The 13,219-nt window shown below is 43.2% G+C and overlaps 1 protein-coding gene across 2 annotated transcripts in view; it reads right to left on the bottom strand.

The window, feature by feature from the left end:
* SUV39H2 (SUV39H2 histone lysine methyltransferase) overlaps positions 1–13,219 on the bottom strand; it is a 1,013,666-nt gene that overhangs the window by 76,152 nt on the left and 924,295 nt on the right. For both annotated transcript variants that reach the window (XM_044088331.1, XM_044088332.1), the window contains one exon: positions 5,874–6,003. In XM_044088331.1, coding sequence (XP_043944266.1) covers positions 5,874–6,003 — 130 coding nt within the window. The remainder of the gene's footprint in view (positions 1–5,873; positions 6,004–13,219) is intronic.

Here is a 13,219-nt window from a genome sequence, read left to right as displayed (position 1 = left end):
TATGTGACTTGGGAGCCGGATCAGAAGGGGCCTGTGTTGCAGTCTTTGATTTGGAAGGAGTCTTTGCCTTTGTCTTTGCCTTTATTAGAAGCTGAGTAGGCCTGAAAACCCCTTTGGAAGCCGGTACCTGCACAGCGGCTCCGGACCCGTCCGAAGGTCCTGCAACAGAAATATTCAAAGGCCTAGTTGGCTCCTCGTGGGAGTACGTTTCGGCCATCGGTTCTGAAATGGCCGACGACAGGGGCTGCAAAAGCACCTCACTGACGACGGCCGAACCTGAAGCTGGCTCTGCTTGTACGATATTGTCAGATTTGGACCTCGGAGGCCTGTCTTTGTCCTTGCATTGTTTGTGAACTCCGGTAGCCGGAACCGTATCCGACGACATTTTGTAATTAAAACGCCTACCGAAGTAATGAAATGCAAAATCGTACCTTCGTTTAATTGTACGTGGATTGAATCTAGCACAAAACCGACAACTAGCTACGTCGTGGTCAGGGCCTAAGCAAGGAATACAGTAAGAATGAAAATCCTTATGAGGTATTTGCTTCCCACATGAAATACAATTATTAACTTTTTCTGACATTGGACTGGAGCAAGAAAAGTTTCCCCAATGGGTACTTGGCTTTGAGTAGGAGAAGAAAGTCTTCGGGCTGAAGTTTGTTCAGAGAAGATTGTCAGGAGTCAGCCGACCGGCACTTGCGAACTGCTATCACTGCACGGCAAGAAAGACTGGAGAACATGGCGTCGGCTGTCAGCTTTGTACTCCTGGCGCTCTGACGTCAGGGAGCATGGCTGAACAGCCGACGCTGGACCCAGACTTTGGGATTCTGGCCGACCGTGCACTGCCTGCCGGCAGGGGAGAACCCTACAGCCATGACTGCAACAGTGAAACACGATGAACATCCCTTATTATGTCTTCCGTATTTAGGGGGCTAGCACCTATGTGGTAGTTTGTGGGTACTTTATTTTTTCCAAAGGGGATGACTATGCACCTTTTGGCATTTAGCTTGAGGCCATGGTTTTGACACCAGGTATCTGTCTCAGTGAGACCCTTTTGGAGGATGTCTGTGTCAGCCGGAGAGTCAATTACAGCCCCTAGCTTGCAGTCATCTGCGAACTTTGTCAGCCATAATCCTTCTGTGCTTGCCTGTACTTCTGAGACTTATATGTCGAACAGGAGGGGTCCTAGGACTGAGCCCTGGGGAACGCCACTTGTAACCGGTTTAGAGTCAGACCTAGCTCCCGCAACTCTTACCATGTGGGTTCTGTCCGTGAGCCAGTTGGCAACCCATCTCGTGATATAGGGGTTTATGTTCAGGCTGGTGAGCTTGTCTATAATACCAGAATGAGGGAATGTTGTCAAAGGCCTTTGCGAGGTCTAGGTAGGCTGTGTGGGCCACCTTTCCCTTGTCTATAGCCTTGGTAACTGTCTCAAAGAAGTCCACCAGTTTTAGAAGGCATGATCTGCCCTTGACAAAGCCGAACTGGGTAGGGTCCAGTGTTTGGAGGTTCCCAATGTCTGTTAATGAGATCCATGATGATGCGCTCCATAGCCTTGCAGACCAAGATAGTTAGGCTTATAGGAAGATAGTTCCCGGGGTCTGTTGTGGCTCCACCTTTGTGGAGCGGAATAACCATTGCTGTGCGCCACTCTATGGGCATGTAGCCTGTGGAGAGGCTGAGTTTGAACAGTGTGTTTAGGCGAGGGGCTAGTTCATCTTTCAGCTCGAATAGGACACAACCTGGGACACTGTCCGATCCCATTGATGCTGTGTTTTTGGCTTTGGAGAGGGCTGTTTTAACCGGAGTGTCTGTGATTTCAGGGGCACTACATTCTTCTGGTATGGTTATGGGCCCTTTTGGGGGGGGGGGTGAAGTTTGCACTGAACCTGTCTGCCAGGATGTTGGCGAGATCGGTTGGTTCAGTGTATTTTGTGCCATTCTGCACTAACTCCGAGCAGATCTGAGAATTGCCACTTAAGATTCTTGGCATAGCTAAAGAATGCCTAGTGGTTATCTTTGGAGTCCTTGGCAATTTTTCTTTCGAAGTTAGCCTTGGATGATTTTATGGGGGATCATAGTTTCTTGCTGATAATGATCAGGGAAATCTTCCCTTCTTGGGATTTTACTCTTTTCTGTACTACTTTCCTCCTTCTATTGTATAGCTTGTTTATGGCAGGGGTTCACCAGACTGGTTTCCTTTTCTTGGAGGAGTGAGTCTTTTTTTTGCTTGGGATAGCACGATCCACGCATTCTTGCAGGTGCCCGCAGAGTGCATTAGTAAAGGATTTTGCAGCTTGGGCAGCGTTATCCTTTAGCAAGGGGGATTTGAAACTTTCCACCTCGGTCTTAAGTAACGTGAAGTTTGCTTTTGAAAAGTTTTTCACGGTGGTTTCTTTGACCGGGGGTGGGGGCGGAATGTGGCTATCCAGAGTTATTAGTTTATGGTCAGATCTAACCAACGAGGGGTTGACCTCTGGTGTGGAACACCAGTCACCCATGTTGGTGATGACCAGGTTCAATATGTTGTTACCTCTGGTGGGGGTGTTGACCAGTTGATCCAGGGAATTTGAGTTTATAAATTCTAGGAAATGCTGAGCAAGGGAGTTAGTACTTGAGTAGCTCTCCCAGTTAGTGTTTGGGTAATTGAAAACATCCAATATCAGGTTGTTTGGTAGGACCTTTATGTTTCCCAGTGTTTCCAGAAATGCGGAATGGGGGCCCTGGGACATGGTGGGTGGTCTGTAGCAAGCTACAATCAGAATTGCAGTTCTTCCCATTGTTAGTTGCACATGGATGATCTCTGAAGCATCGTGCTGTGCCACTAACCTGGAGGTGTGGGTAATCCTTGATGAATATGGATATGCCCCTGCCTTTTGTATTTCGGTCCGGGTTTTGTGGCCGAAATGTATGGTATGAGTTGTAGCCTGGTAGTGCTGGGGTGCTCTCTGGAGCCTTAAACCAGATTTCTGTTACTGCACATATATCAATTTTCTCCATACTGAGGAGTGCCTTGAGTGCGTGCATTTTGAGGTTTAGATTTGTTGTGATGTTTGCCTTGAAGTGAGTCGAAGAATACAATTTTGTCTAGTTTGACATGCTGTTTCCATCAATTTCTAACACTGTTTAAAAAATGTTGCCACTTTTGCGATGCTCTTATCTTTATTCCATGCATTCCAGGCTTTGTCTTCATTTTGTATGAGCCGTTTAGTTTTTTTTTTTTTTTTTTTGAGCCATGGAGTAGAGTTGCTTTTGGTTCTTTTCGTTTTTAAGGAAACTAACTCATTTAGTACGTTAAAGAATGTGTCATTGAAATGGTTAACAGCATCTTCTACTGGTAGTTTTTTTTTTCTTTTTTTTAATTACTCCAGTTTCACTGGAAGTAGTAGTTTATAAAGGTGTCAGAAACAACAAAACTGGAATTAAGTTCTTAGCACAACGATTAACAAAAGCTACAGCCTCTGTATTAGGTTTGGGACGAGTGTATAAAAACTTAAGACTGCGGAACGTTTTACATCCTTTTTAGGGGCAGCTGGTTGACTGCCAGGAAAACTGCAAGCAGCAGCTCACACAGCCTTCAAAGCTAACAGCACAGGTGGGAAGGGTGCAGGTTCTGGAAATTCCTTCTGTAAGAGGTCATAGTACTTTTCTTAGGGAATGAGAAACTTCAGTGTTCTCCCACTGAATACACGGTCTTATTCTAGAAAGTCTCAGGTGAAGAAATTCCCAGAATCAAAAAGAGCTCTCCTTTGAGTCGGACTCAGAAAATGGAGGAGAAAATGCTGTATCTATCCTTTCATCCTCTTGTCCAGATTCAAAATCCAAAATCTCTTCAGGGAGGTATCCCTCTTTCTTTTACCAGAAACTAGTTTACAAGAAGGATCAATTCAGATGACTCAAACCTAAGCCATATATTTTCTGCTTTCTTCAACAGTCTTCCATATGTTTATAAGCTGATAGTACTATACTGGACAGCTGATCTTTCTTTTGGGACAGTTCTTGCTGTACAACAGCTTCACATCTATCCAGACTTCACAGCCTTGCAACAAGACCAGTGACACTTCTGCTTGCACATCTTGCTGAAACTGATGTATTCACCTTCTACAAATGTCTACAAATTCTCTTGCATGGCTTATTTCAGTTTTAGGTTGCAAAATTTCCAAAGGCTTTCGAACTTTAAAGCTGTCTCTGACTTGCAACTCTGGTCACAGCAGTACTTCTAATGCTGCTATTTTTCTTTCAGCATTTTCTCTGCCATTACTTTACTTAATAGGTGTTACTAATGCATAATCTGCTTTTCAACATTCTGCTCACTAATATCTGATCTGGTGAGACACAAAATCTAAGGCAAAGATCATTCATATTACTGTCAAATACAGTTTTGCAGAGGAGTATGCAAAAGCCATATCATGGACTGCACAGCCTCCTCTAACCTCTGACTCTGGGATTATGCTACAACAGACAAGGATGAGGAATCCCCCTTCCTGGAAGGGCCATCTGGTTCTGACCTGAGAGCATCCTAGGGACTGGATAACCTAAGCCTTTGCTGTGCTTCCCTCATCCAGTGATGCAGGCAATGGAGGATAAAAAGATCTTCACTTTATATTATAGTGCCTTGTGTTTTCAAGGGGATTCTTTACATTTTACCTTTGTTTGAAAGCGGTAGAATGTTCATCTGATGAAGGAGCTTGCAAATGTTCTTTCCTTGACCTGGTGTCAGCAATCTCCTATGTTCCATAAAGGCTGTAAAAATTCTCTCTCATTGAAGTAGCATCTTTGTTGCTTGTTATTTGTATTCCAATCATCCCCAAAACAAAATCATCATTGTAACTGACGGTCCTTAATCAGAGACTATCTTCCACAACACATTTGTGACATTTTCTTGGGATGTCATCAGCTACCAAAAAAACAAAACCCAACACCCTCAAAATATCACATTTAGTCAAAACATAGGTACCTAAATGTGCAGGAGTAACAGCAAAGCATAAGGAAAAAAACAAGTCCCGAAACAGGGTACTCTATCCTTAGAGCCTTGCTAAAGAGACAAATGAGACAGACTGCCTATTCTTCTGGCAAAAACAATGAAAATGGTGGCAGTTACTTTTCCTTTATGTTTTCAGCTAATGTCCTTAGAGTGGGAGGTAATCTTGCATCTGGTAAGAACACAGACTCTTCCTGAAGTCTGGCCAAAAGACCGATGAGACTCTTGGACAAGATAGACATGTAAGGAATAGACTGCAACAATGACTGTTATGATAAAAATGGTATAGTTATCTCTGGGTGTGTATGCAAGGGTACAAAGTTCAACAACAAGCAGCATGTACAGCTGGCAATAGGTAATATATGTGAGAAAAGAGGATGACAGAAGATTAACTTGTGGATATCTGTGACTAGCAGAGGGAATACAAATAAAAGAAAAGGCAATCCTAAAAGGCAATGCAACAGCTATGGTGCCCAGTCATGAAGGAACGTAGCTCTTGGATTCAAATCATACGGACTCCCTGGTATTGGTCAGCACAACCACATTCTCCACAACTGTTATGTTCTAGACCCTAAAAGGTCTATCTAAGGTGGCAACTGCACAGGCCACAACAGACCATGACATGACACATGAAGGGTTTAAGGCAGGAAGAGTGAAGGACAGCGAGTCAAGTTGAGAAGGCACTAACAGAAGCCACCTCCAAAACTGCTTTTAAAGAAATTTGGAGGATATTACAACCAGCAAAGGCTATTCTGCTTGGATATCATAAGGGCAACAAAGCTTGATTTGAAATTAAGGCATCAGTGGCATGCAAGTAAACCTAGTGGATTTCGAAGACAGAAGACTTAAAAACTCAAAGCTGTAAATTGCAAAGTACTTCAGATGTACAAACCTTTCATTTGGTAATCAAATGTCAGCTCTTCTCCAACTTTGATGGTCTTACTTGAAAACAGAGCAATACGAGGGACACGTATGTCAAGATTTTCAATGAAAACATTGAACACCTGCAAGTTTGGATCACACTGGAGGTGAAAAAAATATTATTTTAATACAGAAAACTCAACAGTAATGAATTATACTATATCACAATTAAGCTTGAAACTAGAGAATATTTAAAACAAAGAACTGCAAATAAGTAAATGAAGACTTAAATGCTGCAATTGTATTGTTGGGTTTTCAAACGTGAACCACAAAAACCAGAAATGAGATTTCTGTCAATATCAGCACTACAATAAAAGATGACTACATCCTCAAGAAAATACATGAAAAAATGTTTGCGCAGCTTAGTATCTGTAATGATGCATTAAACTCCAGTTGCAACAGGACATAAAACACTGCAACTCAAACTTCTAAAACAGAGTAATATGAGAACACAAACTTTGAACACCAATTACACACAATAGATGACGCTTTTTAGCACCTTTCTGCACATCAACATGAAGGCTCTGGCTCCTATACTCTCCATTTAAATAATGTAGTCCAGGGGCATGCAAACTCAGAGAAAAAGGAAAATTTTTTTTTACTTTTCCCTCTTCTCCAAACTACATGACCTCTCAGATTCTTATAGCACAGGTGAAAAAGGCAAGTTTGATGCACTGTTAATTGCATTCTAAAAGTGTCTGCATCTCAAAATGACATCTTAACTACAAACAGAAAGCCAGCTGACAGATTCCTTATGAAAATCTGTATAACAGTCATGCCTGCAAAATAATTATTTTATGTAGAGCTTTCACCTGCTGACATCTGTTAAACCACCTAGCTGCAGCAAATCTGAAGTAATACAGCTAAACTATCAAAACAGGTGTGCACAGCACCACCTTAAAATAATCAGAACAAGCTATGCTTGAATGTGAGGTTGCAGCTTTCAGCTGTTCCTTACTCTGGAAACTATACTGCACAGCCCTCACTTTCCCAATTCCTCTAAAACACGCAAGTCTAAAGGAAAAACAAATGTCTACAACTTCTACAAATATGAAAGTGTACACATACCATGTATGTGTGCACAAGTGCTTCATTCTTTTGCTTTATGAAAAAGTAGTAAGATAAATGGAAACCTTACATGAAAAGAGACTTCAAAGTATACAGTATTATACTTATCTGCGTGTGCTATTTTTTCACAGATTGATTCTGGAGAATTACAGGAAGCATAGTACAGATGTGTTAGCATACTTACCATAACTATAGGCATGCAAGCATAAATTAAGTCACTACTGTAATAGTAGAAATGTAGACCTTGTCAAAAACCTATGATAGTCCTCTGTCAAGCAGGAAAGGTAGTTAGAACAAAGTTTGTTGAAAAGATGCCACCTTGGGAAAAGTGCCAAGTTCACTATGCAAATGGAAAACGCTGTTCTGTTTAGCCAGGTGCAAGAGACGTTTTAGCCACTTTTAGTAGCACCTCTGGAGGAAGAATGCCCGTATGGGAATAGTGTTCCAATTTTTAGGATGTTACCTTTAGGTTTGAGTGCAACAGCATTCCTATCTGTTGGTAAGTAAGATGTGAAAGACAGGGGAATCCCTCACTACTCAAGCTGTGTCAGTTGAGCAAAGTTGTCTCGGATAAAAAGTCGTCACCGCTCAGTCTTGTTTTAACAACACTCCAAGGACTACGAGGAGGTGGGGAATACATAAAACTGAACCTCATTTCATAGCATCAAAAAAGCATCCAGTGCCAGAGCTCCCTTGCAAGAGTAACTGATGGCTTGAAATCATGACAAGCCAAGAAAAGAAACTTTCACTAAGTAACACAAAATTTAACTTGCTGAAAGCCGTTTCCAGACTCTCAGCTTTTTTTGTGTGTGCTAATTTTTAAAAGCTATTGCTGAAAGAATATTCATACAACTGACAGTTTCCTGGTGGTTCTCAGGAGCAAGCTCTAAATCTGGGAGTACTCCATGACATGGCCAATTTGTGAAAGGCTTCTATGCTCATTTCCATTTGCGGATGTTGAGTGTGAATCTGCTCAGATGGTCTGCAAAGGAATTTTTAAGCTAAAAAGATGTAAAAGCCTTAAGCAGAAGATCCTGCTTAACTACTAGGTCCCATGCTATCATGGCTAGCCTAAACATGGGGTAATGGTAACGTTCTCTGCAATTAACCTGAAGACTTCTGGCCTCCACACCAATCTGAACATCTGCAGAAATCAACACTGGCTAACATCCTTTTTTTGAGATTGTGTGCTTGACTTTGTTTCTGCTGTTATACCTTTCCAAGACCTTCAGGGGACCCCACATGAGCACCCTAATAAAGTCTTAACAAGCATGGTATCGTGGTCTGGACCCCCTCTGAATCTAAAAATAGAATTTCAGGGATGGAAATCACCTGGGCTGCCCACCATCTGAATTCTTGTGGATAGTTGGAATGAATGAAAACACACTTCCAATGGCTGGGGTATGGTTCTCACATGTTTCTGAGACACCATTCAGTTTTTTCATTGTCATGTGCAGCTTGGTCAGCAGAACCACAAGAATGGAGACAGACATGCATCCCAGAGCCTACAGAATTCTCCTTGATAACATGAATGCTCTCAAGTGCCGCAGATAAAAAGTTGTTTACTACTAAAATATTTAGTGCCAGGGACCACCCTGGTGTCCAAGCTGGCCATCAGGGAGTTCAAGTAAGTAAGAGACGGACTGGAATTTGGGTAACTTGGAGATATTCCTAAGTTGGTTAAGCATTTTGTGCTGCAGACCAGTATTTTTTAGATTACAAAAACGTCCATGTAACAGTAAATCTGAATGTTCTCAATTCTGAGGGGGCAAACACTGGGGCTAAGCATTTGTCAATAACACTGGAGCAGTGAAGAGCCCAGACAGCAAAGATGGTGAAGTAAAAATGCTGTGCTCCTGACAACTCTCAGGAATTTCATACACACCCTGAGCAATTTTCAGGAGTATGGAAATGGGCAGCCTTCATGTTCAGGAGGAAACTAATAAAAGCAAGGGAAGGACAGCATAAAGGGTTAACATCCTGCATGTTTTTCCACCAAACATTTGTTCAGCTTGGACAGCTATCCATCCTGGACACTAGGAAGAATATGGAGTAAAATTCTTTCCCATCTTCCGCTGGCAGAATCTTTTCTATGGTAAAACAGAGCATTTTGTTTATGGTGAGACAATAGTAAAACCATCTGATCTGATGGTATGCGAAGCATTCGAATGATATGGGAAGGGATATGAATTTTATCATGTAACCTGAAGCAACACACTTGCTTACCCCACAGACTATAGTAGCTCAGATGTGAGAAAAGAAGTAGTGAGAAATGAAAGATCTTCTGGGCTGGGTGGGGGTCAGCTGCCTTGCCAAACTGCCTCTTCTTTAAAATGTCTTTTTCCTGTTTATTTATTTATTAGGTCCTCACTCCCCATGACCAATCAAGCATCTCTACTGAGAACTTGAGCCCATTGCTTTCCCTATCTCCTTCACAGCAAAAGTCTATAAGCATGTCCACTTTCTGTTGGGTGGTAGTAAAACCCCTCTGGAGGGAGACACCACCAATCTATTTATTCCCCCAAGAGGAAAAAGTCCACAGATCCATTGATTCTCCTTTCAGGCAAGGGCAGACACCTGGCGTGGTACTGCCATATGCTGTGGAGTGGGGCTTTTTGTTTTATGCGCCTAACACCTTCCCTTTTGCAGCTGACTTTCACAACTGTTGCTTCCAGTGGGAGCACATGTGCTTTAGGACATGCCAGGTCCCTAGCTTTGTGTGGTGGGAATGTGGCCATCACCTTGGCCATTACATGCTGCATGCCATACACCTTGCGCTCCTGTAGATACTGGCACAGTAGTAAAGCAGGCTGCCTCCTACACCTAGGACAGAAAGGCCAGCATGAGCAATGCATTCTCAACCTTCACACCCATCAAGTACAATACCAAAGCCACTAGTCAAACATGAATGGTGGCAGTCAAGGTTTTATCCCTCCAATGCCCTACTTCAAAAATCTTTTCTTTAATTTTTCAGTCTTCAATTCCTTCTATAGAAAAGTCATTGTTTAGCTGATGAATTCCAGCTGTATCTGGATATTGGGAAATGAAAGGCTACTTGACAGTCTGAAGAGTTTTATGTTTCTTCACCAGATTCTTAAATACTTTTTGCGTCTGCACGTGCATTGGGGGGGGGGGGGGAGGGGGGGTGAGACATATCCTGGGACACATTTTCTGAATGCTAAGACATGCACGACTTCTGATTATTGTGCCACAAGCAAAAAGACATGTATGGTACAACAGCATTTGCCTAGAAACTGGCTCACCTTCATGGAGATTATTTATAAGTTATGTACATACCATAACTTGGCATCTGTTGTCTTCTTTCATTCCTCCTCACTGTTGGGTTATGGATCTGAACTTCAGATCAGACTCTGCCACATTTTTTTTTTTTTTTTACAAACTAGGATCCAAGTCTCGAGCTCCTCCCATTTCCCACAATGCACTGTCATCTGTCTAATTCCCTCAGATTGAGTTTGCTTCACCAATAGCTGGGCTGGGCTTAAAACCAGGAAAGTGTAGTTGTGTAAAATCTTACCATAACCTTAGATGTCCTTCTCTTCTATATGCTGCTGTATATCGATAACATGAGGGAGTCTCCCTTTGGTTGAATTGCACGTCCGGCCATTTTACAAATGATAAATGCTACTGTGAAAGTATGTGTGATAGCCCGCATCACTCAGCGTACGTCAGCCATAAAGTGCATGTCTGTACACACCTACCTCAGAACCGAATGCCGATGGAAACCAGTCACTATGGAGTGGGTACTCGGGAGTCAGACATGCGTCAGGGGAAGGCAGGGTGGGAAACTATACAGCAGCATATAGAAGAGAATATCTAAGGTTATGGTAAGATTTTAGATAACTATACTACGTCCTATTCATATGCTGCTGTATCCATAGCATGAGGGAGAATGCAAAAGCTCATGCAATTAAGGATTGGGAGGGAGAACTGAGACATTTCCCACAAAGCCATGCAGAATGGCCCTGGCAAATCCTGCTCTGGACTTGGAAATGATATCCAACTTGTAATGTTTGGTGAAATTGTAGACAGATGACTATGTAGCTGCCTCTAAAATGGCAGCTGTATCAAAACTCTTAAAGAAGGCCTCAGAGGAGGACACAGCCCTAGTGGGTGTGCCTTCAGTGGGAAGGGGAGCCTTTTACCATAGGCTCTGTAGCAAAAGGTAATAGTTTTAGAGATCCAGGAGGAAATGGTTTGCTTGGAAACAGTGTATACCAGGGCTCTTGGGTGATCAGAAACAAAGAGCCTATCTGATTTACAAATGGATTTGGTTTTGGCCAAACAGTATCAGAGTTGTCTATGCACATCCAAGGAGTGAAAGATCCTTTCGCTGGAGGTTTGTGGCGAAGGGAAGAAGGTAGGCAGATTGATGGCCTGATTTAGGGAAAGTTCATTAACTACTATGGGCATGAAGGATGGGTCAAGTACACAAGCAAACTCTGTCCTTATGGAAAATTGTGAAAGGGGGAGAGGCCATGAGAGCTTGCAGTTCAGAGACCCTTCTGGCTGAAGTAAAGGCCACCGAAAGACTAGTTTTCCATGTGCAGTGTTGAAGAGTCCAGTCCTTAGCTGGTTCAAAGGGAGGCAAGTTAAGTTTTTCCAATACAAAATTAAGATCCCAAGGAGGGGAAATAGGCTTCCTTGGAGGTCTAAATGTGTAGTATTCCTTTCAAAAAAACCTAGACTTTCAGCCTGGAAGCCAAAGGAGGGGAAGAGGTAAACATGCCAAGATGGCAGACAGGTGCGCCTTGATGGAAGAATATGACAAGCCAGTGTTCATCAATTCACACAGGTAAGACAGAACCACTGGAGGTTCTACAGACAGTGGTTGAAGGTCTTGTTTTAAACACCAAAAAGAAAAAACCTTTTTCACTTAGATAGATAGGATTTACTGGTAGTGGGTTTTCTGGCCTCCTGCAGAACCTGAAGCACGTCCTCAGTATAAAGGTGTCTAAAGGGAATCAACCCATTATCACTCACAGTGTAAGGTTCAGGGTGGATATTTGGGGATGTATGAGAGTTCCCTTCTCCTGTGTGAATGGTCCTTCCTGAGGGATAACTTATGACGACTGCCCTTGGCCAGATGATGTAGAAGGGGGAACCAGTGCTGCCTTGGCCAAAAGGGGGTCACCAACAAGATTTGAGGCTGTTCCCTCAATTTTCAGGAGAACGTTTTGTATGAGTGGGAAGGGGGGACTGCATAAGCGAACATCCCCTTCCATGGGAAGGAAAGAGCATCCACCTTCCATAGCCCAGGGGTGAATACCCTGGTGCATTAAGTTGGGAGTTGTCTGCTCATGGGGGAGGCAAACAAGTCTACCTGAGGTATACCCCATCAATGGACCAGGTCCAGGAACACATCCCTGTTTAACATCCATTTGTGGGATTGAGTCAGGGGCATGCTTACAGAATCTGCCATCACATTCTCGGCTGAAGGTATGTAGATGGCTAGGAGGGATACTTTTCTGTTGGGCAATCTCCCACGCCTGCAAAGCCAATATGCATAGGCTGTGGAACTTTGTCACCCCTTGCTTGTTGATATACCACAGCACCGTGGTGTTGTTTGTGTACCATCGCAACACTCCTGGGAGGATTTGAGCCTTGAAGATTTGAAGGGCAAACATCAAGGCTCTCATCTCCTTGATGTTGATGCGGTCCACTGTTGGAAGTGGGTCCATGTGTCCCTCACTCTCCAGTCACCTAAAGTTGCCCCCCAACCAGAGTCTGAAACATATGTGTACAGATCCTTACTGGGGGAGGGGGTTGCAGGGGAAGACATAGTGTGTCTGCAATCTGAGCAATCCACTACTTTAGTTCCCTGGATAGGCAGGGTAAAAGAGGTACCAAAAACTCCAGAGGGAGCACGTGTGGTTTCCAGACTGTCCTTACGTACCATTGAAATTTCCTAATGTGTAGCCTTGCTAAGGGTACCATCGGAATGGTGGATGCCACAAATCTCAGGAGCCTCAAACTCCCTGGCGGACAGGGTTTGGATAGAAAAAATTCCCTGGAAATAAGAGGAGAGGGTCAGAATCTTGTCTGGAGGAAGGCACGCCATCATTTGCCTTGTGAGAATCCTGCATCCTAAGAACACATGGTCTTGGGAAGGGGCCAGAAAAGGTTTCTGAAGGTTTATTGTAAACCCCAGGCCTCTAGGTAGGGAGATGGCATAGTCCAGGTGCTGTTGAACAATATGTGGGGATGATGCTTGGATGAGGTTATCGTCCA

This window comes from Protopterus annectens, chromosome 11.part0 (assembly GCF_019279795.1).
Source record: "Protopterus annectens isolate FY-2018-M chromosome 11.part0, PAN1.0, whole genome shotgun sequence".
NCBI classification, from domain to species: Eukaryota; Metazoa; Chordata; order Ceratodontiformes; family Protopteridae; genus Protopterus; species Protopterus annectens.
This window is presented reverse-complemented; position numbering and strand designations above follow the sequence as displayed.